Source organism: Ranitomeya variabilis, chromosome 4, assembly GCF_051348905.1.
Source record: "Ranitomeya variabilis isolate aRanVar5 chromosome 4, aRanVar5.hap1, whole genome shotgun sequence".
Lineage (NCBI taxonomy): Eukaryota > Metazoa > Chordata > Amphibia > Anura > Dendrobatidae > Ranitomeya > Ranitomeya variabilis.
This window is the reverse complement of record NC_135235.1, coordinates 585,022,489-585,049,457: the sequence shown is the minus strand read 5'-3', so window position 1 is coordinate 585,049,457 and position 26,969 is coordinate 585,022,489. Positions and strand designations below refer to the sequence as shown.

The following is a 26,969-nucleotide window of genomic DNA, read 5'->3' as shown; positions in this document are numbered from 1 at the left end:
ACCCGACCTACAGTCCTGCCCCAATGCACAAAAAGGTTACTGCACCAAAACTTCCAATGTGAATTAAACAAGAACCTAGGATGTGGATTTCTTTGCTACAGGAATCTATTAAATCAGTATAACAGCACCATTATGGCCATACCTTTATTTTAATATACTAAATTGTGAAGACAGGTTTTCTTTAACTAAGCAAACAGAAACAACAGTCCTTTGTTAGTTTAAGACATTGCAGGTCAGTCAATCTGGAAAATTGCTCGAACCTTGAAGCTATTGTCAATTACAGTCATGAATAATAATATTATAATCTTTATATAGCACTAACATATTCCGCAGCGCTTTACAGTTTGCACACATTATCATCACTGTCCCCGTTGAGGCTCACAATCTAAATCCCCTATCAGTATGTCTTTGGAATGTGAGAGGAAGCCGGAGTACCTGGAAGAAACCCACGCAAACATGGAGGAAACCCACGCATACAAACTCCGTGCAGATGTTGTCCTTGGTGGGATTTGAACCCAGGACTCCAGCGCTGCAAGGCTACAGTGCTAACCACTGAGCCACCGTGCCACATATACATGAATACTAAGAAACAGGCAATCCCTGCATGTGTTGCGGCTGTTGAACAGCCGCGAGATATGCAGCCGCAGCGACTCAAACATAGTATTAGAGCATGCCGAAGATGCTCTATCAGCCCTCAAGCATGCTCAGATAACACCTTATCTGATCACGCTCGCTCATCACTACTCACCTGTCCTCCATTCCCTCAACGTCTTTTCAGCATATGCAGCCCACCAGCACTGCAGACCCCTTGATGATTGCGTCCCGGTCTAGGAGGCCACCGATGGCAGCGCTTTATTTCAATTGTATGTGCGCCGTGGATGCACATTCAATTGAAATCTATTGCCGAACAGAGACAAGCTCTCTACACAGCAAGGCAAATGCCATCCAATCAGAGGCCAGCAGCTGACATCGGAGCGCCTGTGCGGCAGCTTATGCTGTCACTGCCATGGGCCAGCATACCGATGTCAGCTGCTGGCCTCTGATTGGCCGGCGGCTGGCATTGGTATTGCTGTGCAGAGGTGCTGTCAATTTGTAATCTCTCTGGTTGGTAACTCTGATGACATTATCCTCCTCCGCAGCAGAGGTAATTGTTTGTCTTCTTTTCCTCGCTCATTACTACAAGTGAAAAGATTTTTTTTCTTTTCTGTGTATGTGAAGAATGGCACAACAGGGATGGAGAACTGGATAGGGACTTGGGTCCTGGATGGAAACATTACTCCTGGATGGGGACATTACTCCTGAATGGGTCCTGGATGGTTACATTACTACTGGATTAGGTCATGGGTTCTGGATGGGGACATAACTCCTGTAAGGGGAAATGGATGGGGACATTACTACTGGATGGGGACATTACTACTGAATGGGGAACTGGATGGGGACATTACCCCTGGATGGGGAACATTACCCTTGGATGGGGAACTTGATGGAAACACTACTCCTGGATGAGGACATTACTCCTGGATGGAGACATGGGTCCTGGATGTGGACATTACTACTGGATGGGGGCATTAATCCTGGAAAGAGACATTATCACAAGATGAGGAACAAGATGGGGCACTGCAAAAAGAAGGGAACCAGGATGAGGCATTAGTACAAGAATGGAACCAGGATGGAACATTAGTGCAAGAGGGAACCAGGGTGGGGAATTAGTATAAGCAGGGGACCTTGATGGGGCATTAGTACAAGAAGGGGCCCAAGATTGGCACATTACTACAAGATGGGGACATTGCTACAAGACTGTTAACAGGATGCGGCATTATTACAAGAAGGGGACCAGAATGGGGACATTACTACAAAATGAGGACATGGATGGGGACATTAATACAAGATGATGACCATGATAGGAACATTACTACAAGATAAAGATCAGGATGGGGACATTAGTACAAGATGAGGACCTGGATGGGGACATTAACACAAAAAGAGACCATAATAGAAAAATTACACCAAGATGAAGATCAGAATGGAGACATTACACCAAGAAGACGAATTACTACAAGATGGGGACATTACTACAAGTTGGGGAACAGGATGGGGGAAATTACTAAAATGTCTGCTAGAATTACTATATGGTGCTAATTGTAAGACTATATTACTGTATGTGGACCAATTGGGGGAAACAAAATTGTAAAAATGTAGAAAAGAAAAAAAGCATGAAAAAGTACTTTTCCACTGAAAATGTTGTTTTATATAAGTAAACCAAACAATTGCAAGTTTGTTATCACTACATCCAAAACGACCCAAGCTATAATACTACCATAACCCATACAATGATTTAACAAACTAAAATAAACACTGCATAAATGTTACAAAAAATGGACAAAAAGTGTATAGAAAAAAAAGTATTACTAAAAATGCCACTTTGTTGAAAAAAGAATGCGGCAACCCAAATTCAAATGTTTTTCTATGTGCGGCCCATATACCCAACTAAGAGACCCCTGGCTTAGACAGATAATTGCAGAATTGATGTGAATATCATTACAGGCTCTATATGCATATTCAGCAACTTTTTGGTGCACAGTTTACTTGCCTCCAGTCATTTCTTGAGCCCGTCTGTGTTAAATAGGATTATTACAAGCTGCGGCCATTCTCCGGTCACCGTGATATCAGCTAAATTCTGCAATATGTATATTCAGCATTAGGTAGTAATGTGTCTGCTGCAGATAGATAAGCAGAGCTTCATGGAAACTGAAGATCACAGGCTATAAACATCTGAAAAGAGAAGAAGATATGAAAAAAGATTAGAAGTATGTGAAAATGGAATACACATATAAAAAGGCGCCTTGTGTTTCTTAAAGGGGCCACAGACATAGAATAACCTTTTAAACATAACATCATCAGATCCCATCAAACATGGGAGATTCACCTACAAAATAACAAATGCGTATTGTTAGACTTGAAAGGTAATCTGTCACCAGGTTTTTGCTACAAAATCTAACAGCAACAAAATGTAGAGACAGAGACCCTGATTCCAGTGATGTGTCACTTACTGGGCTGCTTAGTGAAGTTTTTATAAAATCACTGTTTTATTAGCAGGAGCTTATCCATGGAAGATTAGTAAATCTACTGCCATGTAGTCCAACTATAATGCCACTAATTTGACAGCTTTCTGTCTATGTACAGGGTGAACAGACAGCTGCCAATAAGTGGTATGGGGTGGGGTTATACAGAACACAACATTCAGAGAACTGCTAGATCTGCAGCAGAGAACACCGTTTGTAATCAAAAATTCAGCACCCAGTAAAAGAAGTGACATATCACTGGAATAAAGTTCTCTGCATCTACATTATGCTGCTCTCAGATGGAGTAGCAAAAACCTAGTGACAGATTCACTTTAAAGATTCTTCCGGGAATAAAAGACTACTACATCTACAATCCTCAATGTTGCTAGTCTCTTAAACAGATCATCCTGAAATCCCAGTCAGCTTGAAAATGTTTTTGCCTGGGAGAAACCTTGCTGATGCAATATAACTACCTTGTGTCTTGATGCTCTGTCTTCCACAACATCACCTTTGGAGCAGTTTGTCTGTTCCTCACCCAGTTTTAAGCCTGTTTATGTTTCAGTTAATGACTGTCCTTTTAACCTATGTCGGAAAATTATGATCAATTTCACCTGTGTGGTATAAATGGTTACTAGTGATGAGCGAATATACTCGTTACTCGAGATTTCTCGAGCACGTTCGGGGGTCCTCCGAGTATTTTTTAGTGCTCGGAGATTTAGTTTTCCTCACCTCAGCTGAATGATTTACATCTGTTAGCCAGCATAAGTACATGTGGGGGCTGCATGGTTGCTAGGGAATCCCCACATGTAATCAAGCTGGCTAACAGATGTAAATCATTCAGCTGTGGCAAGAAAAACTAAATCTCCGAGTACTAAAAAATACTCGGAGGACCCCCGAACGTGCTCGAGAAATCTCGAGTAACGAGTATATTCGCTCATCACTAGTAATCATACCAAATTTTGATTTAGATTTCTCTTTTGCTCATTCACTGTGCAATTTAATTAATTAAAATAATCTATTAACACTTCTATTTTTGAAAGCATTCTTACTTTGCAGCATTTTTCCACACCTAGAACGCTTGCACAGTACTGTAGTTCAAGGGGTCTTTTAATTGCACCCATTTCCAAAAGGCAAACTGTGCCAAAGGCACTTCACCTTAGATATTAAGGGCATCATACACAATAACTCTGCACAAAAACCAAGTCGTGACTAATTAGATTCTCTGGTCACATATCCAGCAATATGCCCTTCAAAAAATGAATGCCTTTTATGACTGATTCATGCCACAATAGACTGTCAGCTCTTGGGATCAGCACACCGTATATTATGTCACATGAGCGGAGTCAAACGCGGCTACAGAATGTAATAAGGTTATGATGGTGGTGATTTGATGCTGACACATGCATGAACGCAGGATATTGGAAAATCTATGGCCTTGATATATGGAAGTGAACAACAATCTGCCCTGTGTTATTTAATTGAGAACATGAGGTTCCTCCATTTCCTGATAAAAGATGTGATGGGGGTGGGGGAGTAATTGATAAATTCAATCAACGCTGAGGATCCTTGGCTCGGAGTCTCTGTAAAGTGTGGTCCATTTATCACTGGACGACTTAAAGGGCAATTTATTTTATAGAAATGTGTTAGCATCCATATACAAAGATATGGGGCTAAGAGTAATTTACCTAAAAAAGGTTCAGGACCATAATGCTTTGCAGCATTCAATCATCTCCTTATCTAGTTGCATCGCTCACCCTAAACACAAAAGTTTTTATTGGGATAGAACAAAGCAGTGAAATACCTCTGAGCACGATAAAACTTTCTGAAGCATTTTTGCAAATTTACACTAGTTATTCCAAATAAAAAGTAGAGTCTTTGGGTGAAAGCATGTTCTTATCTTGTACAGATTCTGAATTACATCCTGTATTATACTCCAGAGCTGCACTCACTATTCTGCTGGTGCAGTCACTGTGTACATACATTACATTACTGATCCTGTACTGATCCTGAGTTACATCCTGTATTATACTCCAGAGCTGCACTCACTATTCTGCTGGTGCAGTCACTGTGTACATATATTACATTACTTATCCTGTACTGATCGTGAGTTACATCCTGTATTATACCACAGAGCTGCACTCACTGTTCTGCTGGTGCAGTCACTGTGTACATAGATTACATTACTTATCCTGTACTGATCCTGAGTTACATCTTGTATTATACTCCAGAGCTGCACTCACTATTCTGCTGGTGGAGTCACTGTGTACATACATTACATTACTTATCCTGTACTGATCCTGAGTTACATCTTGTATTATACTTCAGAGCTGCACTCACTATTCTGCTGGTGGAGTCACTGTGTACATACATTACATTACTTATCCTGTACTGATCCTGAGTTACATCCTGTATTATACTCCAGAGCTGCACTCATTATTCTGCTGGTGCAGTCACTGTGTACATACATTACATTACTTATCCTGTACTGATCACGATTTACATATTGTATTATACTCCAGAGCTGCACTCACTATTCTGCTGGTGCAGTCACTGTGTACATACATTAAATTACTCACTGTATATACTCGAGTATAAGCCGAGATTTTCAACCCATTTTTTTTAGGCTGAAAGTGCCCCTCTCAGCTTATACTAGAGTCATTGTCCCAGGGGGGTCGGCGGGGAAGGGGGAGCGGCGGCTGTGACATACTCGCCTGCTCCTGGCGAGGTCCCTGCATCTCCGGTCTCTTACAGCTTCTTCCAGCGTTGAGCGGTCACGTGGTACCGCTCATTACAGTAATGAATATGGACCTGACTCCACTCCCACAGGGGTGGAGCCGCATATTCATTACTGTAATGAGCGGTAACGGTGACCGCTCAAAGCTGGAAGAAGCTGTCAAAGACCGGAGATGCAGGGACCTCGCCAGGAGCAGGTGAGTATAATGGGCAGGGGGAGCACTCCGCGATATTCACCTGTCCTCGTTCCGGGTGCCATTCCGTCTTCCGCGTCCTCTGCAGTGACGCTCAGGGCAGAGGGAGCGATGACGTGGTTAGTCCACGCCCTCTGCCTGAACGTTAGTGCAGAGGACGCAGAAGACACAGCGGCGCCGTAACAAGGACCGGTGAGTATTGCAAGTGCCGGGGGGTTGAGCGTCGAGAGGGGAGTATGTCATTTTTTTTAATCGCAGCAACAGCATATGGGGCAAATATCTCTATGGAGCATCTTATGGGGCCATAATCAACGTTTGTGCAGCACTATATGGGGCAAATATCTCTATGGAGCATCTTATGGGGCCATATTCAACGTTTGTGCAGCACTATATGGGGCAAATATCTCTATGGAGCATATTATGGGGCCATAATCAACATTTGTGCAGCATTATATGGGGGCAAATATCTCTGGAGCATCTTATGGGGCCATAATAAACATTTGTGCAGCATTATATGGGGCAAATGTCTCTATGGAGCATCTTATGGGGCCTTTATTAACCTTTATGCATTACTGTATGGAGCAAATTTGTCTTATGGGGCCATTATCAACCTTTGTGCAGCATTATATGGGGCATATTTTAATATGGAGCATCTTATGGGGCCCACCATGAACTGTATGGAGCATTATATGGGGCTCCTGATTCAATATGGATATTCAAAAACACTTAAACTACTGATATCTCAATTAATTTTACTTTTATTGGTATATATTTTTATTTTTGAAATTTACCGGTAGCTGCTGCATTTTGCTTATACTCGAGTCATTAAGTTTTCCCAGTTTTTTGTGGCAAAATTAGGGGGGTCGGCTTATACTCGAGTATATACGGTATCTTGAGTTGATCCAGAGTTAAATTATGCATTATAGTCAATAGTGATTGCGGCTCTGGCGTATAAGGCTCTGTTCACAACATACATTTGCAATGTGTTCTTTTGCCATGATTTTCCATATAAGAGGTAAAATTGCTGTCGTTTCACCGAATTTTGGAGACTCACAGGCAAAAAAAAAAAACACATTGCAAACACATCATGTGAACACAGCCTAATACAGGATATATCATTGGCTCCGCAGAAGATATGTCATGTACAGCAGAGGTGTCAAACTGCATTCCTCGAGGGCCGCCAACAGGTCATGTTTTCAGGATTTCCTTAGCATTCCACAAGGTGCTGGAATCATTCTGTGCAGGTGATTAAATTATCACCTCTGCAATACAAGGAAATCCTGAAAACATGACCTGTTGGCGGCCCTTGAGGAATGCAGTTTGACACCTCTGATGTACAGGTGCTTCTCACAAAATTAGAATATCATCAAAAAGTTTATTTCAGTTCTTCGATACAAAAAGTGAAAGTCATATATTATACAGAGTAATTTCAAACCGAGTGATGTATTTCACATGTTTATTTCTGTTAATGTTGATGATTATGGCTTACAGCCAATGAAAACTCAAAAGTCATTATTTCAGTAAATTAGAATAATTAACAAAAAACACCTGCAAAGGCTTCCTATGCATTTAAAAAGGTCCTTTAGTTTGTTTCGGTAGGCTCCATAATCAAGAGGAAGACTGCTGACTTGACAGATGTCCAGAAGGCAGTCATAGACACACTCCACAAGGAGGCTAAGCCACAAAAGGTCATTGCTAAAGAAGCTGGCTGTCATGCTGCTGCAATGCAGGTAGGTGCAGGCTAGATGGCAGTAGAGAGGAAGCAGGTCGGCACCTAAACAGAGCTATCCTGTAGTGCAACAGTGAGGCTAGCACAGGTGGCAGCAGAATAGTCAAAACAAGCCGGGTCAAATCCTAGACTGTAGCACAGTACCAAAGGAATAAGCAAACTCGTGGTCAGAGACAAGCCAGGGGGTCAGTAATGGTCAGGAGCAGATAAGCCAAAAGACAAAGGACAGAAACAGGTCAGGATACACGCCAATTCAAACCAGGGAGTCTGCACACTAAAAGGAAACACTGAGTCAAGACGGGAACAGGGGAAAACAGAGACACGGGTTCAGACATCAAACGCAGCAGGACAAATCAGAGGAATCAGAGTCAGCAACAGCAGCACTAGGCAAAAGCTGTAACTGACATGATCTGCAGGACGCAGCGGGGCTAAATAGCAAACTTGAAACCAGACTGAGGCTGAGAAAAGGTAACCCCTGGCATTATCAGACCAGGAAAAAAGAAGACAGGATTCAAAACCCCGTCTGGATCATGACATTGGCTGTTCAGAGTGCTGTATCCAAGCATATTAATGGAAGGTTGAGTGGAAGGAAAAAGTGTTGGAGAAAAAGATGCATAAGCAACCGGGATAAAAGCAGCCTTGAAAGGATTGTTAAGAAAAGGCCATTAAAAAATTTGGGGGAGATTCACAAGGAGTGGTCTGCTGATGGATTCATTGCTTCAAGAGCCACCACACACAGACGTATCTAGGACATGGGCTACAAGTGTCGCATTCCTTGTGTCAAGCCACTCATGACCAATAGACAACGCCAGAAGCGTCTTACCTGGGCCAAGGTGAAAAGTAACCGGACTGTTGCTCAGTGGTCCAAGGTGTTGTTTTCAGATGAAAGTACATTTTGCATTTCATTAGGAAATCAAGGTCCCAGAGTCTGGAGGAAGAGTGGAGATGCACACAATCCAAGCTGCTTGAGGTCTAGTGTGAAGTTTCCGCAATCAGTGATGGTTTGGGGAGCCATGTCATCAGCTGATGTAGGTCCACCGTGTTTCATCAAGACCAAAGTCAGCGCAGCCGTCTACCAGGAAATTTTAGAGCACTTCATGCTTCCCTCTGCAAACAAGCTTTTTGGAGATGGAAATTTCATTCTCCAACAGGACTAGGCACCTGTCCACACTGCCAAAAGTACCAATACCTGGTTTATAAACAACAGTATCACTGTGCTTGATTGACCAGCAAACTCACCTGAGCTTAATCCCATAGAGAATATATGGGGTATTGTCAAGAGGAAGATGAGAGACACCAGACCCAACAATTCAGATCAGCTGAAGGCTGCTATCAAAGCAACCTGGGCTTCCATAACACCTCAGCAGTGCCACAGGCTGATCGCCTCCATGCCACGCCCCACTGATGGAGTAATTAATGCAAAAGAATAACCGACCAAGTATTGAGTGCATTTACTGAATATACATTTCAGTAGGCCAATATTTCAGATTTTAAAATCATTCTAATTTACCGAGACTTTTGAGTTTTCATTGGCTGTAAGTCATAATCATCAACATTAACAGAAATACACACTTGAAATACATCACTCTGTTTGTAATTATATAATATATGAGTTTCACTTTTTGTATTGAAGAACTGCAATAAATTAACTTTTTGATCATATTCTAATTTTGTAAGAAGCACCTGTATGTAGACAATGGCCCTGTTGGCAGAATAGGGAGTGCAGCTCCAGAGGATATCACTCCTATTCCTATATCCTGTAGAGGTGAAAACTTCCACCTTTTCCTGATGGTTCATTGACCTGTTTATTCTGGAAATTGTAAATATCTTAAATGACACGTTTATCTCCAAGGAAAGAATGAATCAGACAGGCTCCAATCCACCATGCTCAATACCGATATATAGAATCCTTCACCATAATGATTAAATTGTCTGCAGACATCAAGTGTGTGGTCACAAATATGCCACGGATGGTGTGAGAGGACTTTGAAAAAAATAGAAAAATATGGTTTTTTTATCAAAAACATTATCACACGTATCCATAGGGCATGTTTGATATTGGAGCTCAGATTTTCTTTGTTTTTACATTTAAAGTTATTTTGTCAGCTCACTGCTCCTGCTGTGGCCTGTATTTGCTTCAGAGGATTGTTATTTGGTCATATAGTATGTCGACGTCTGTGATTGCAGCTAAGATCCATTGAAGTAAACAGAGAGCTGCAATACCATACACAGCCTGTGGACAGGTGTGGCACTGTTCTTTGAAGACAACATACAGTTTTTTTTAATTGTGTAACACCCCTTTAAGACATGGTAAAAATCGGTCAAAGTGGTGGAATAGGCAGAGGCAGGTCACACCCCATGACCGATCAGAGGCTGCACCACACTCCCCCTTCTGTCCCACACTCCAATCCTAACCCTATGTCTGTCTCGTGCAAATTATTAACTACAGCCTCAGGCCATTTTAGACATCTTTATATTCCTGGTTAAGAATTAGGATTGCAGTAGAAACTTCAGACAGCAAATGACAAGAGACCCGGGGCAGTAGAGAACAGAGCTGGGCAGTGGAGAAGACATCAGGGGCAGTAGAGAAGAGACCCGGGGCAATAATGCACAGCAAGGAAGACCTCAGGTGAGACTTCTCCCCTAGGGGTAAAACATATGGTGATTTAAATGGAGGGAGGTAAATACTTATGTCCATGTCACTATACACACATATAGAATATATATATATATATATATATATATATATATACACATATATATGTATATATATATAGTATATACAGTATGTATGTGTATATATATATATATATATATATATATATATATATATATATATATATATATATATATATATATATATATATATATATATGTATAATGTTCCAGATGAGATCCTAAGGGAAGAGCTTTATAATATTTTCCTTGGGATTTCATCTAGAATGGTTGAGTGGGTCCAGTAGATCCGATCATTATCCAAGCTGTGAAAACATCCCGACAGGTGTTAGAATTTCCATTGCCCCAATTTTTTAGGGACTGATTCATGAAAGGGCCAGTACTTATGCAAATGTGCTTTAAGGTGTAGTATTCATGGCAGATGGGGCGTTAACGGACAAAGTGGGATGGGGCTTAAAGGGGTTTTCCCAAGAACAAAGTGAATTTTAAAGTTGATTTTAATCAATACATCTTGGAATAATAATTGTTTCCACAATTGCATGTGTTTAAAAAAATGTCCCTGTGCTGAGATAATCTTATAAATGTGCCCCTGCTGTGTACTGTGTAATGTCTGACCGTACAGGGACATGGTCTGATCATACCACAGCTCCTGGGCAGGGGAGGGAGCAAAGGAGTATACAGATATTACAGCACGGGATCGCAGATGATTCTTTTTGTGAAATAGAACATTTCCCTGCCTCTTTTGTGTTCTTCCTCCCTGCCCAGGAGCTGTGGTACGATCAGACCATGTCCCTGTACGGTCAGACACAGACATTACACAGTACACAGCAGGGGCACATTTATAAGATTATCTCAGCACAGGAACATTTTATTTACACGCATCCAATTGTGGAATTTATTATTATTCCAAGATCTTTTTGATTAAAATAAACTTTGCTCATGGGAAAAAATGTCTCAATTTGTGTTTTAAATGTTATTACGTATGATAGTATAGTAGAAAGATTAGTGAAAGGGGCTGATGGGAGCGACCACAATCTGTGTACAGCGCTGTACTACAGGTTGGTGCTGAAAACAATAGTATATACAAAACTCTACTGTATTTTGCATAGCATACATTGAAATACTGTATCTTCTTCTTTGTCGTATGCTGACCCCTCCTGTGGGCGCTCTGTATATCCGATTGTCTCCTTCATTGGCTGTTCTGTTCAGTTTGCTCCATTCTGCAACTTCTTTCCAAGGGTATTCCTTGTTCCATAAAATTGGCTGTAAAAGGGGCACAGATTAAGTAAATGTCCAAAATAGCGGTATGTACCTTTTATAATGTTCCACAAATGTTGTCGGGAGGTATTCAGCATTTATGTGACTGCAGAGAGGGGACGAGGATCCTCTGATGAGGTGGTAAGTATATGATATTAATATATGATGCTCATGTGTAGGAATCAGGTAAAACTATGAAGATGTTACCCATTCCAACCATTCTCCAATTTTATACTCGCACATTTTCACAATTTTCCACCATAATTCCCAAATCTTCCGCCATGACGTCTGATCCTCGTTGCTTTCTAACACTTACCCAACAGATATGAAGACTGTGAGGAGACGGCTCAGTGGCTCCTGGACCGGATCCAGTGCCCTCCAGACATTGCCATCATCTGTGGTACTGGCTTGGGACTCCTGGCAGAGACATTAAGCAGCCACAAAACCTTTAACTACAGCCAGATCCCACATTTTCCAGAAAGTACAGGTGTGTAACCACCACATATCCTGCGAGTGATTTATACGTCACTATTAGGGCTCGTGCAGACGACCGTTTTAGGCGAACGAGTGATATCTATGGTTTTAACGGATCGCACTCGTACCAATGTTATTCTATGGGGTTGTGAGCATGTCTGATTTCTTCCCCAGACCAAGTGGTTAAAGAGAAAAAATAACAAAAATGGCAGCATGCACGATTTGCCTCTGACAATCAGATGGCACTCGCCCATTCATGTCTATAGGTCCGTGAAAGAATAGAAAAAAATCAGACTGGACCCGCATGTTATCCAAGCGCGGTCCCATTTTCACGGCTTGACATCATGGAGAAAGTGGAAATTTTTATCTTTTCATGATTTCCACCTTCAAGAAAATAGGATCCGACTCTGATCAAACCGGAAATAGAGAGACAACGGTGGTCTGCACATGCCCTTAGGGGGTGTTCACACGTAGCAGATATTCCATCTGGATTTTGTTAGGATACAGTATGTTTGCAGTGTATGAGAAATTCCAACTACGGTAAGTGATTGCGATTTGCAAACATTGCCAGGCTCTGCGTCTTTTTTTAATGCCAATTTATGCAGTGTATTTTCTTCCGCCTTATTGCAGTTATCAGCACAGTGACTTTAATAAGTTTGTAAAATCCACAGAGTCTTATATTTATCAATCTTTCCAACATTTTCAAGTATAAATTCGCAGTTTCCACCTTTTTTTTTTCAATTAATTCTTTCTGTTGGCGTTTTCAGGGTTAATCCGCAGTTGGAATTTCGCATTGATTTTTGCACATAACTGTTGTAAAATCCAGAAGAAAATCTGCATAAAGTACTTCAGATAAGCAGCTGCAAAACTGGCATAAAACTGTGAAAGTAGCACTTAGAAATTCTGCAACGAGTGGCCAAACCGGTGGGAGCTGTATACAGCAATGTGCACCACATTTCAGGTCCCAACAGTTTTACATTTCAATGAACATTTTACGTTTCTACTCTACTCTTTGACCCTTTTTGTCAGCCCAATTTGTGGTGCGTGGACAGTCCCAAATACGGCAAATTTTCCCAAAAAGTGATGTACCTGATAGATTTTCGTTCATTTCAGTGGTGGGACACTCGGGGCAGCTGGTGTTTGGCAATCTGCAGGGCAAGTCATGTGTCTGTATGAAAGGCCGATTCCATGTGTATGAAGGATATTCCTTGTGGAAGGTAAGACCAGAGTTCTCTGCATGTGACAACCGCCTGATCTGCTATGTGTTGTACTGTTACCCGCTTGCCTCAAGACAACACCTTCTTACAGGGCAGTTGTTGCGTGACCCCTGCCAAGCTGCTGGTCTCCCTCCTGCATGTGACAGCACGGGGTTAGATTGGCTGTCAGTCTGGCTACTAGGGGTAAGCTGCCTAACAAGCACCATGTCAAAGGGGTTGTCAGGTTGCACAACTCTAGCAACCTAAGCTCAAATAGGAGCAAGGAGTTTTAGGAGGAATTTAGGCAACTCAGCTTTGGCAAGTTCCTGAACAGCTACAGTTTGGCGAACGCTGCACACTATCACGCCTTCTATTCTGTATACATGCATACTGCACAGTACCAATTATCCTATTCTCCTCCTTTATTCTGTATATATGGACACTGCACAGTACCACTTCTCCCATTCTCCTCCTTTATCTAATATATAAAGCTGAATGTGTGTATGTATGTATGTGTGTATGTCCGGGATTGGCATCTGCACCGTCGCAGCTACAGCCACAACATTTTGCACAGTCACACGTCTGGACCCCGAGAGCGTCATAGGCTATGTTGTGAGGCGAAATTTTAACCCCGCGCGTTCCAATTCACCAATTTTGCCCCTATCTATATAATGGGGAAAAAGTGAAAGGAAAAGTGTTGGAGGCAAATTGACAGCTGCCAGATGTGAACAAGGGGGACTTAAAGAGTGAGAGCGATGGCGCCAAAGAGTATATACTGTACAGTTGCTAAGGTGGGGCCCCGACATGGGATACTCACCACACACGGGGATATGAACACACACACAAAATGTGCCACAAACTACCACGTGCTTGAACACATATACCACCCTCAGTGCACATTTCACCACACATACACCAACCTCGCCACATAAAAGTCAAAACACAAAAGTCACCGTTCAAAACTCACCACGCGCAAAACTCGCCACATGCAAAACTAGGCTCACGCAAAACTCGCCACACGTGCAAAACTCACCTCATGGAAAACTCGCCACACGCAAAACTTGCACACGCGGAAAAATTGCCACATGCACAAAAGTTGCAACACATGCAAAAGTTGCCTTACACAAAACTTGCACATACTCAAAACGCACCACACATAAAACTCGCCATGCGCAAAACTTGCTTCACACAACTTGCTACACTAACCTGTCACATGCAACTCGACACACAAAAAGTTGCTACACGCATGTCGCCACACAAAACTCATCTCACAAAAGACGCTACATGCATGTAACCACATGCAACTCAACACACACAACGTGACACATGAAACTCGCCCTAAAACACACACAAGTCTGGTATTATCCTTCAAAAATAAAAATCTGATTAATAAGCAGACAAACTACAAGAGCAACAAATGTACCATATTGGAAATATGGCAGCTGTCAGACACATGACCAGTCTATTATGTGTATGTGTGAGCTAATATATACTGCCAGGGGGTGGGCTTACTGTTGGCTGGGGATTTATCAGGCTGCCAATTTAGCTTACAAATACTGAGGTAAAAATACTGACCAAATAACGTGTGAACGAGGTCTAATACAGGAGGAGATGACATACAGGTATGTACTATATAAAAGAGGAGATGACACATAGGTATATAGAGGAGATGACATACAGCAGGTATATACTATATACAGGGGAGATGACATACAGGTATATACTATATACAGGAGATGACATACAGGTATATATTATATATAGGAGGAGATGACATACAGGTATATATTATATATAGGAGGAGATGACATACAGGTATATAGTATATACAGAAGAGATGACATACAGGTATATACTATATACAGGAAGAGATGACACATAGGTATATACAATATACAGGAGGAGATGACATACAGCAGGTATATACTATATACGGGAGATGACATACAGGTGTATACTATATATAAGGGAGATGACAAACATGTATACACTGAGGGGAGAGGTTTGAGGTGAAAATGAGGGGTGTTAGGTGAAAATGAAAAGGTGTGAGTGCAAAATGAGAGGAGTGAGGGAAAATAGTGGAGTGATCGGAAAATGACAGATGTGAGGTCGAAATGACAAGTGTTAGGGGGGAATGAGAGGAGTGAGGGTGAAAATAAGAGGAGGGGGAAAATGAGAGGTGTAAGGGAGAAAATGAGAGGCGTGATGGGAAAATAAGAGAAGTGAGGTGCTATAACTAACCACAGATATTTACTATGCCCAGGCAACGCCGGGCTCTTCAGCTAGTTCTGAATATATGGACACTACACAGTACCATTTCTCCTATTCTGTATACACTGGGGGAAATAAGTTTTTGATCCCTTGCTGATTTCATAAGTTTGCCCACTGACATGAATAGTCTAATTTTAAGGGTAGATTAATTTTTACATTGAGAGATAGAATATCAAAAATAAAATCCAGAAAATCACATTGTATAAATTATATAAATGTATGTGCATTTTGCAGTGAGAAATAAGTATTTGATCCCTCTGGCAAACAAGACTTAATACTTGGTGGCAAAACCCTTGTTGGCAAGCACAGCGGTCAGCCTTTTTGTAGTTGGTGATGAGGTTAGCGCACATGTCAGGAGGAATTTTGGTCCTCTCCTCTTTGCAGATCATCTCTAAATCATTAGGATGTTGAGGCTGTTGCTTGGCAACTCAGAGATTCAACTCCCTCCATAAGTTTTCTATGGGATTAAGGTCTGGAGACTCGCTAAGCCACTCCATGACCTTAATGTGCTTCTTTTTGAGCCCCTCCTTTGTTGCCTCGGCTGTATGTTTTGGGTCATTGTATTGCTGGAAGACCCAGCCACGACCCATTTTAATGTCCTGGTGGAGGGAAGGAGGTTGTCACTCGATTTTACGGTATATGGCTCCATCCATTCTCCCATTGATGCGGTAAAGTAGTCCGGTGCCCTTAGCAGAGAAACACCCCCAAAACATAATGTTTCCACCTCCATGCTTGACAATGGGGATGGTATTTTGGGTCATAAGCAGCATTTCTCTTCTTCCAAACACGGTGAGTTGAGTTAATACCAAAGACCTCAATTTTTGTCTCATCTGACCACAGCACCTTCTCCCATTCACTCACAGAATCATACAGGTGTTCATTGGCAAACTTCAGAAGGGCCTGCACATGTGCCTTCTTGAGCAGGAGGACCTTGCAGGCACTGCAGGATTTTAAACCTTTAAGGCCTAATGTGTTACCAATGGTTTTCTTGGTGACTGTGATCCCAGCTGCCTTGAGATCATTAACAAGTTCCCCTCGTGTAGTTTTAGGCTGATCTCTCACATTCCTCATGATAAAGGATACCCCAAGAGGTGAGATTTTTGCATGGTGCCCCAGATCGATGTCGGTTTGACAGTCATTTTGTATTTATTCCATTTTCTTACTATTACGCCAACAGTTGTCTCCTTCTCACCCAGCATCTTATAGTTTTGTAGCCCATTCCAGCTTTGTGCAGGTCTATGATCTTGTCCCTGACATCCTTATAAAGCTCTTTGGTCTTGCCCATGTTGCAGAGATTAGAGTCTGACTGATTAATTGAGTCTGTGGACAGGAGTCTTTTATAAAAATGACTATGTAAGACAGGTGTCTTTAATGCAGGTAACGAGTTGATTAGGAGCATCTAACTGGTCTGTAGGAGCCAGAACTCTTAATGGTTGGTAGGGGATCAAATACTTACCATATTTTTTGGATTATAAGACACACTTTTATGATCCCCAAAATTAGGAGGAAAATGGGGGTGTGTCTTATAAAAAGAACACTGTTCTTACCGAGGGGGTCACTGCTGCGGGCCCGGAGCTGGCGGTGTTGTGGTGGTGGTGCAGTGATAGTACACCAGCGAGCGGTGGTCCTGCGGCGAGCGGTAGGCCAGCGGTGGCGGCATATAGCTGCCACCATTCTTTTTCTGGAGTCTGGCGTCCGGTGTCTCACTCGGTGCAGGCGCAGATGGAGGAAAGCTGAGATCTCCATCTGCGCCAGCCTCTACGCGATGTCTCCAGGAAAATGGCTGCAGATGCGGCGCAGATGGAGATCTCGGCACCAAGATCTCGGGAGATGAGATCTCAGCGCCAAGATCTCCATATGCCGCACCGGCAGCCATTTTCCCAGAGTCCACCACATAGTAAACAGTGGCTCTGGACTTTCAGTAAATGTCAGCGGAGCCTCAGCACCACCGAACACCTGCAGTGCCACTCTTGCCTCTTCCAGCAGCCACCCTGGGACCCTACTCGACTGTTGCCTGCACCACCGAACACCCACAGCGTCACACATCCGAACACCCCTTTCTCCCAGTCTGGGGTACGCAGCATCCCCCCACTCCTGCCTCCACCAGCAGCGACCCTGCTTCACCGCAGCCACCACCCCTGGTAAGCAATAAGACGCCTGGATTGTAAGAAGCACCACCATTTTATTAAAACAAGTTTTTTCCTATTTTTCTCCTCCAAATTTGGGGTGCGTCTTATAATCCGGTGCATCTTATAAACTGCACAATGCAACTAAATTTATATAATTTATACAATGTGATTTTCTGGATTTTATTTTTGATATTCTATCTCTCAATGTTAAAATTAACCTACTCTGAAAATTATAGACGGTTCATGTCTTTGTCAGTGAGAAAACTTACAAAATCAGAAAGGGATCAAATAATTATTTCCCCCACTGTATATGGACACTGCACAGCACCACTTCTCTTATTCTGTATATATGGACACTGCACAGCACCACTTCTCTTATTCTGTATATATGGACACTGCACAGTACCACTTCTCTTATTCTGCATACATGGACACCGCACAGTACCACTTCTCTTATTCTGTATATATGGACACTGCACAGTAGCACTTCTCTTATTCTATATATATGGACACTGCACAGTACCACTTCTCTTATTCTGTATATATGGACACTGCACAGTACCACTTCTCTTATTCTGTATATATGGACACCACACAGTACCTCTTCTCCTATTCTGTATGTATGGACACCGCACAGCACCACTTCTCTTATTCTGTACATATGGACACCGCACAGTACCACTTCTCCTATTCTGTATATATGGACACCGCACAGTACCACTTCTCCTATTCTGCATATATGGACATCACACAGTACCACTTCTCTTATTCTATATATATATGGACACCGCACAGTACCACTTCTCCTATTCTGCATATATGGACACCACACAGTACCACTTCTCTTATTCTGTATATATGGACACCGCACAGTTCCACTTCTCTTATTCTGTATATATGGACACTGCACAGTATCACTTCTCCTATTCTGTATACATGGACACTGCACAGTTCCACTTCTCTTATTCTGTATATATGGACATCGCACAGTACCACTTCTCTTATTCTGTATATATGGACACTGCACAGTACCACTTCTCTTATTCTGTATATATGGACACTGCACAGTACCACTTCTCCTATTCTGTATATATGGACACTGCACAGTACCACTTCTCTTATTCTGCATATATGGACATCGCACAGTACCACTTATCTTATTCTGTATATATGGACATCGCACAGTACCACTTCTCTTATTCTGTATATATGGACATCGCACAGTACCACTTCTCTTATTCTGTATATATGGACATCGCACAGTACCACTTCTCTTATTCTGTATATATGGACACTGCACAGTACTACTTCTCTTATCCTGTATGTATGGACACTTATCACTTCCAGGATACTGTTTATTCCTTGAATGTACAGAAAGGTTCACAGTACCATTTCTATTAACCTGTATATACAGACACAGGTCAGTATCACATGCGTTATTCTGTATATCTGGACACTGCACGGTACCAGTTGTCTCATTCTGTTCATGCATCTTCAGGTAATATTGTGGACTGTTCAGTGCCACTTAAGAAAGATGTGGTGCTTAGTATACCTATTTTTAATATGTATTACACAGTGCTGTTTCCTTATAATTACGGGTACAGGGATGAATTCTCGGATTTGCAGATAATTGCACAGCACAGTACGATTTATAAGATACAGTTTATTCCCCGAATGTAAAGGAAGGTTCAGCGCTGTACTTATTACCTTTACCCTCGGTGACATTCTGGCAATCTCGCTCCAGGTCACTTTCCCAATCAGAGTGTTTAAGTTGCTGGGAGTAAAGGTCCTGATGGTGACAAATGCGGCAGGGTCGCTCTGTGAGACGTACAGACCGGGAGACCTGATGATAATCCGGGATCATATCAACATGCCGGGACTGGCTGCTCTGAACCCTCTAAGAGGACCCAACGATGAGAGGTGACCACCAAGGGGGTGATGTAAACTAGTAATGAACTACAAGTTCCAGCACACCTATACAGCTTTTGCTTGGCACTATTCAAAACCTGGAGAGTAAAAATAAAATGTCTAGATAAGATCTACAGATACATGGCACTTTATATATGTAACTTATAATAATATCTTGATATTGTATAGAGATTCTGAAGCAACAGAGGTAAAGATACCGTGCTGTGAATCACAGCTGCTGCAGAATTTCTTTCATATTGATTCTTTTTTTTTTAAATAGGCAGCACCTGCCGTGTATATGTACCATATACTAGTAAGAAATATGTATTATATATTGGATGTATAGTACACGGACACAGCTGCTGCTTCAGAACCTCTTTGAGAACAATATTTCCTTCAAGCATGGTCTATTGAGGAGCAAGATATTTTTAAAATTCTCTTGCAGGTTTGGCCCACGATTTCCCTCCCTCTGGGACACATATGACCGTGACCTGCGTATCACTGCTCTCGAGATCGCCCAAAAGCTCGGTCAAGCGGATCTCACTCATGAAGGCGTTTACTGCATGGTGGGAGGGCCAAACTTTGAGTCAGTTGCAGAAGCCAAATTTCTACAGAGACTGGGGGCAGATGCTGTAGGTAAGTGTAGTAAAGATGGGAACTGGGAAGCATTGCAAATATGTTTATTATACTACCGTCCCTATGTACAAGAATATAACTACTATAATACTGCCTCCTATGTACAAGAATATAACTACTATAATACTGTCCCTATATACAGGAATATAACTGCTATAATACTGCCTCCTATGTACAAGAATATAACTACTATAATACTGCTCCTATGTACACGAATATAACTACTATAATACTGCCTCCTTTGTACAAGAATATAACTACTATACTAAGTATTTTAATGAAATAAACACACAGGTTGTTTTAATATTTTATTGCTCTCTCAATCCATGTGAAGACCCTCGCTTGGAAAAATAATAAACCAACAATATACATACCTTCAGATGACCTGTCACGTCCCACGAGGTAATCCATCTGAAGGGGTTAAAATATTTTACAAGCAGGAGCCCTGCTAGTGCAGCTGTGCTGGTGCTTGTAAGCCCCGGGGAATGAAGGAAATGTAGGTCAAAGACCTATAGTTACCTTCAGTCGCGGTGATGCGCCCCCTGCTGGTTGTCCTCATATGACCTCGAGCGTGGGAAAAAGTTCCCAGGCTGCTGTTCATGAGGACATCCTCCAGGAGGCGCATCACCGCGACTGAAGGTAACTATAGGTCATTGATCTACATTTCCTTCATTCCCTGGGGCTTACAAGCACGAGCACAGCTGCATTATAGCAGGGCTCCTGCTTGTAAAATATTTTAACCCCTTCAGATGGATTACCTCGTGGGACGTGACAGGTCATCTGAAGGTATGTATATTGTTGGTTTATTATTTTTCCAAGCGAGGGTCTTCACATGGATTGAGAGAGCAATAAAATATTAAAACAACCTGTGTGTTTATTTCATTAAAATACTTTTTAATAATGTGTGTGTGTTTTTTTAACCCTTTCATACAATTGGATTAATAATGGATAGGTGTCATAATTGACGCCTCTCCATTATTAATCTGGCTTAATGTCGCCTTACAATAGCAAGGTGGCATTAACCCTTCATTACCCCATAGCCCACTACTACACGGGAGTGGGAACAGAGTGGCCAAGTGCCAGAATAGGTGCATCTTCCAGATGTGCCTTTTCTGGGGTGGCTGGGGGCAGATGTTTGTAGCCAGGGGGGCCAATAACCATGGACCCTCTCCTGGCTATTAATATCTGCCCTCAGTCACTGGCTTTACTACTCTGGCGGAGAAAATTGCGCGGGAGCCCACGCCAATTTTTTCCGCGATTTAACCCTTAAATTTAATAGCTACAGCGCCGAAATTTTGCACATACACACTACTAACATTAGTAGTGTGGAATATGCAAAAAAAAGGGGGATATGAGATGGTTTACTGTATGTAAACCATGTCTCATATCCTGTCGGGTTTGGGAAGGAGAAATGAAAAGCCGGTAATTGAATTAGCGGCTTTAATGCTATCTTGCGCTGCATTAAATATAAATATACATATATAGGTGTCTCACTGACATATATACACTCACCGGCCACTTTATTAGGTACACCTGTCCAACTTCTTGTTAACACTTAATTTCTAATCAGCCAATCACATGGCGGCAACTCAGTGCATTTAGGCATGTAGACATGGTCAAGACAATCTCCTGCAGTTCAAACCGAGCATCAGTATGGGGAAGAAAGGTGATTTGAGTGCCTTTGAACGTGGCATGGTTGTTGGTGCCAGAAGGGCTGGTCTGAGTATTTCAGAAACTGCTGATCTACTGGGATTTTCACGCACAACCATCTCTAGGGTTTACAGAGAATGGTCCGAAAAAGAAAAAAAATCCAGTGAGCGGCAGTTCTGTGGGCGGAAATGCCTTGTTGATGCCAGAGGTCAGAGGAGAATGGGCAGACTGGTTCGAGCTGATAGAAAGGCAACAGTGACTCAAATCGCCACCCGTTACAACCAAGGTAGGCCTAAGAGCATCTCTGAACGCACAGTGCGTCGAACTTTGAGGCAGATGGGCTACAGCAGCAGAAGACCACACCGGGTACCACTCCTTTCAGCTAAGAACAGGAAACTGAGGCTACAATTTGTACAAGCTCATCGAAATTGGACAGTAGAAGATTGGAAAAACGTTGCTTGGTCTGATGAGTCTCGATTTCTGCTGCGACATTCGGATGGTAGGGTCAGAATTTGGCGTAAACAACATGAAAGCATGGATCCATCCTGCCTTGTATGGAGCATCTTTGGGATGTGCAGCCGACAAATCTGCGGCAACTGTGTGATGCCATCATGTCAATATGGACCAAAATCTCTGAGGAATGCTTCCAGCACCTTGTTGAATCTATGCCACGAAGAATTGAGGCAGTTCTGAAGGCAAAAGGGGGTCCAACCCGTTACTAGCATGGTGTACCTAAAAAAGTGGCCGGTGAGTGTATATGTATATATACCTATTCTATGTGTATATATCTACTCTATTCTAACCTGTCAGTGTGATTTTACTGTACACCGCGCTGAATTACCTGCTTTTTCAAAGGACACCGGTGCGTAAAAATCGGACAGAACTCGCATGGTGCGAGTGCTGTGCGATTTTTTTCTCGCACCCATTGACTTGCATTGGCGAGTCTCGTCCGAGACTCGCAGCAAATCGCAGCATGCTGCGATTTTTTTCTCAGTCCGATTTCGGCTGAGAAAAAAATCGCAAATGAAAAGACACCTATTGAATAACATTGGTCCGAGTGCAATCCGATTTTTTATCGGATTGCACTCGTCCGTTTTCCTCGCCAGTGGAAATGAGCCCTAAGGCTGTGTTCACACATTGCGTTTTTGCTGCGTTTTTATATAAATTAAAAGCTGCTTTTTACAGTACCAGCAAAATCTATGAGATTTCAGAAATATTGTGCACACATTTTTTTTTCCTGACTGAATTGGAAAACTGCAGCATGTCACTTCTTTCAGTGTTTTTTCACACCTAGGAAGCAATGAATAAGTGCAAAAAACATTGCCATCAGTTTACTAATTACTATACTGTTCCCCATTGGAGTATCACAGCTGTGTACACAAGAACATTGCTCAGCTTTATTACTTCTTATAGGGAAGCTCCATGATTTATGCTCAGGGTTGTGTGGCAGATAACACAGCTTCCAGTTAAAGAGGCAGAGCTGTTTTGTACAAGGGTTTCCCTGGGACACCCCATATCCATCTGCACAGAGGCACATCCCAAATCATTCTGCAGGGATTCATTGACTTTAGGGTCTCTTTTGAGAACTCTCTCCTCTGGACAGCGTGCTCTGATGTCAAGGCCGAACATAATAAACAGTCTGCGTGGACAATGACCCTGTACAGTGCAGAAGGAGAAAGTACCATTATCGGTCACTGTTATGTGGGTCCTATAGATGACGCTGTTATGGAGGCACTCTGGTGATCGTTGTTAGGGGGTGCTATATAATGGCAGCACTGTGCCTGCAATTGTTATGGGGGCACTGTATTGTCACTATTATGTGGGTACTGCGGCTGGCTTGGTTAGTAATTTTTTGTGATGAGCGTGTTATGGTGGCACTGTTATAGCTGTAATATAGAGTCAATGTATGGGGTATGGCTGGCACTACAAGGGCATTATTGGACAGTGTGGATGGCACCCTTATGACTAAGGCATATGTTCAGTCTTTTGAGGCTCTTTTAACCTCTTCAAGACTCCAAAGCCGTGAAGCGACTAAAAGAAGTGACTGGTAAATTCTTCAGGTGGCTACTGACTGGTAGCCGCTCACTAGTGTGCGTATACAGTTTTAGAAAATATTAAGCACTGCTGGAAAAATGACCAAAAAAAGATGCGAAAGAAGACACTTCAGGAAAAAGACAGCCGACATTTTCTTGAAGCATCTTCCACTTCAAAATGTCTAGGGGTGTCTAAAAGACGCTGCGTGAACATACCCTTAAGGGGGCACGGTGCTGGTAAGTGGATACTGTAGCAGGCTTAGCATGGGAAGAGGGCGCTCAATCGCCAGTCTGCAATAGTAAATTTACAATTTTAAACCATTTTTTGTTAAAAATTCATTCAAGAATCTGGGAGAGATATAGCAGTCATATATAAAAGCCACAAATTCTAAAAAGTGCAATCACTGCAGCGACACAACAGCCCTGCATTATAGCATAGCAGTGTACCCCATAGAGTGAAACTAATGAGCGCCCCCTACAGCTGGCACACATGATTGCACACTAGTATACAGCATATACCAGGATGGCAGCATCAGTCCATAATACACTGGGATTGTGGGACTATTCGTGGGTACAGTGGATTCCTTATAAATGACACTGAGCTCTATGTATGGGGAAGGGGGCCTAAAAGATCAATTCTGGCACAGGAAAACGTTCATGCCTAAAGGTTTGATACATTGTATCCGGCCTGGATAATCCATCAGACTGATACATTGGGGCAAACACTACAGGAGAGGAGTGGAGAAATCGGTGCTGCTGATGTGTCTGGACAGGATGCAATTGTAACAAACCCTCAGCTGTGACAAGTCAGATCTTTACTCTTCTCCACCCCAGGTATGAGTACGGCCCCAGAAGTGGTGGTGGCGAAGCATTGTGGGATGCGAGTATTCGGCCTCTCGCTGATAACTAACCGGGTGGCGCAGGCGTACGAGACGCAGGAGTCGGTGAATCACAGCAGCGTCCTGGAGGTGGGGAAGCAGCGCTCGCAGCTTCTGCAGATGCTCATCACCGACCTGGTCAGAAGCATCCAAATCCAGGAGGAGAACCAAGAACCGGCGGCCTAAGGGGCACTGAGCACTGCCACACTGGTGACGCCTGGACGATCAGTACCCGCCAGGGACTACAGCACCCATCATGTCATATTCTGCTGTATAATCATCCAGAAATAAAAGGCGCTGATCAGAAAGTATACTGTGATTTCTATAAATCAGCGACACACTACAACCTCCATCAGGAGCCTCTGTGACTACCTCTATAATAGAAACACTACAACCCCTATCAGGAGCCCCTGTGACTACCTCTATAATAGAACCACAACCCCCATCAGGAGCCTCTGTGACTACCTCTACCATAGAAACACTACAACCCCCATCAGGAGCCTCTGTGACTACCTCTACCATAGAAACACTACAACCCCCTTAAGGAGCCTCTGTGACTACCTCTATTATATAAACACTATAACCCCCATCAGGAGCCTCTGTGACTACCTCTATCATAGAAACACTACAACCCCCATCTGGAGCCTCTGTGACTACCTATATCATAGAAACACTACAACCCCCATCAGAAGCCTCTGTGTCTACCTCTATCATAGAAACACTACAACCCCCATCTGGAGCCTCTGTGACTACCTATATCATAGAAACACTACAACCCCCATCAGAAGCCTCTGTGTCTACCTCTATCATAGAAACACTATAACCCCTATCAGGAGCCCCTGTGACTACCTCTATAATAGAACCACAACCCCCATCAGGAGCCTCTGTGACTACCTCTATCATAGAAACACTACAACCCCCATCTGGAGCCTCTGTGTCTACCTCTATCATAGAAACACTATAACCCCCATCAGGAGCCCCTGTGACTACCTCTATAATAGAACCACAACCCCCATCAGGAGCCTCTGTGACTACCTCTATCATAGAAACACTACAACCCCCATCTGGAGCCTCTGTGTCTACCTCTATCATAGAAACACTACAACCCCCATCTGGAGCCTCTGTGACTACCTATATCATAGAAACACTACAACCCCCATCAGAAGCCTCTGTGTCTACCTCTATCATAGAAACACTATAACCCCTATCAGGAGCCCCTGTGACTACCTCCATAATAGAACCACAACCCCCATCAGGAGCCTCTGTGACTACCTCTACCATAGAAACACTATAACCCCCATCAGGAGCCTCTGTGTCTACCTCTACCATAGAAACACTATAACCCCCATCTGGAGCCTCTGTGACTACCTCTATCATAGAAACACTACAACCCCTATCAGGAGCCTCTGTGACTACCTCTACCATAGAAACACAACCCCCATAAGGAGCCTCTGTGACTACCTCTATTATATAAACACTATAACCCCCATCAGGAGCCTCTGTGTCTACCTCTATCATAGAAACACTACAACCCCCATCAGGAGCCTCTGTGACTACCTATATCATAGAAACACTACAACCCCCATCAGGAGCCTCTGTGACTACCTGTATCATAGAAACACTACAACCCCCATCAGGAGCCTCTGTGACTACCTCTATCATAGAAACACTATAACGCCCATCAGGAGCCTCTGAGTCTACCTCTATCATAGAAACACTACAACCCCCATCAGGAGCCTCTGTGACTACCTATATAATAGAAACACTACAACCCTCATCAGGAGCCTCTGTGACTACCTCTATCATAGAAACACTATAACCCCCATCAGGAGCCTCTGTGACTACCTCTATCACAGAAACACTACAACCCCCATCAGGAGCCTCTGTGACTACCTCTATCATAGAAACACTACAACCCCCATCAGGAGCCTCTGTGACTACCTCTATCATAGAAACACTACGACCCCCATCAGGAGCCTCTGTGTCTACCTCTATAATAGAAACACTACAACCCCCATCAGGAGCCTCTGTGACTACCTCTACCATAGAAACACTACAACCCCCATCAGGAGCCTCTGTGACTACCTCTACCATAGAAACACTACAACCCCCATCAGGCGCCTCTGTGACTACCTCTATTATA

General features: G+C 42.8%; 1 protein-coding gene and 1 long non-coding RNA gene across 3 annotated transcripts; one reads left to right on the top strand and one right to left on the bottom strand.

Annotated features, from left to right (window-relative positions):
* Positions 1-2,241: 2,241 nt before the first annotated feature.
* LOC143765908 (uncharacterized) lies at positions 2,242-12,071 on the bottom strand. 2 transcript variants are annotated; one of them, XR_013213477.1, is made up of 3 exons: positions 11,968-12,071; positions 11,509-11,657; positions 2,242-2,772 (listed from the first exon to the last, which is right to left on the bottom strand). It is a non-coding gene; the product is annotated as an uncharacterized LOC143765908 (long non-coding RNA). The 2 variants fall into 2 exon arrangements; XR_013213478.1 differs by lacking the exon at positions 2,242-2,772 and adding an exon at positions 10,236-10,361.
* On the top strand, positions 10,179-25,129 carry LOC143765906 (purine nucleoside phosphorylase-like). Its single transcript, XM_077253096.1, has 6 exons — positions 10,179-10,347; positions 11,975-12,138; positions 13,239-13,342; positions 19,466-19,641; positions 20,075-20,265; positions 24,783-25,129. The coding sequence occupies exons 1-6, from the start codon at positions 10,325-10,327 to the stop codon at positions 25,010-25,012; spliced, it is 888 nt and encodes a 295-aa protein (XP_077109211.1). The 5' UTR covers positions 10,179-10,324; the 3' UTR covers positions 25,013-25,129.
* The last annotated feature ends 1,840 nt before the right edge of the window (positions 25,130-26,969 follow it).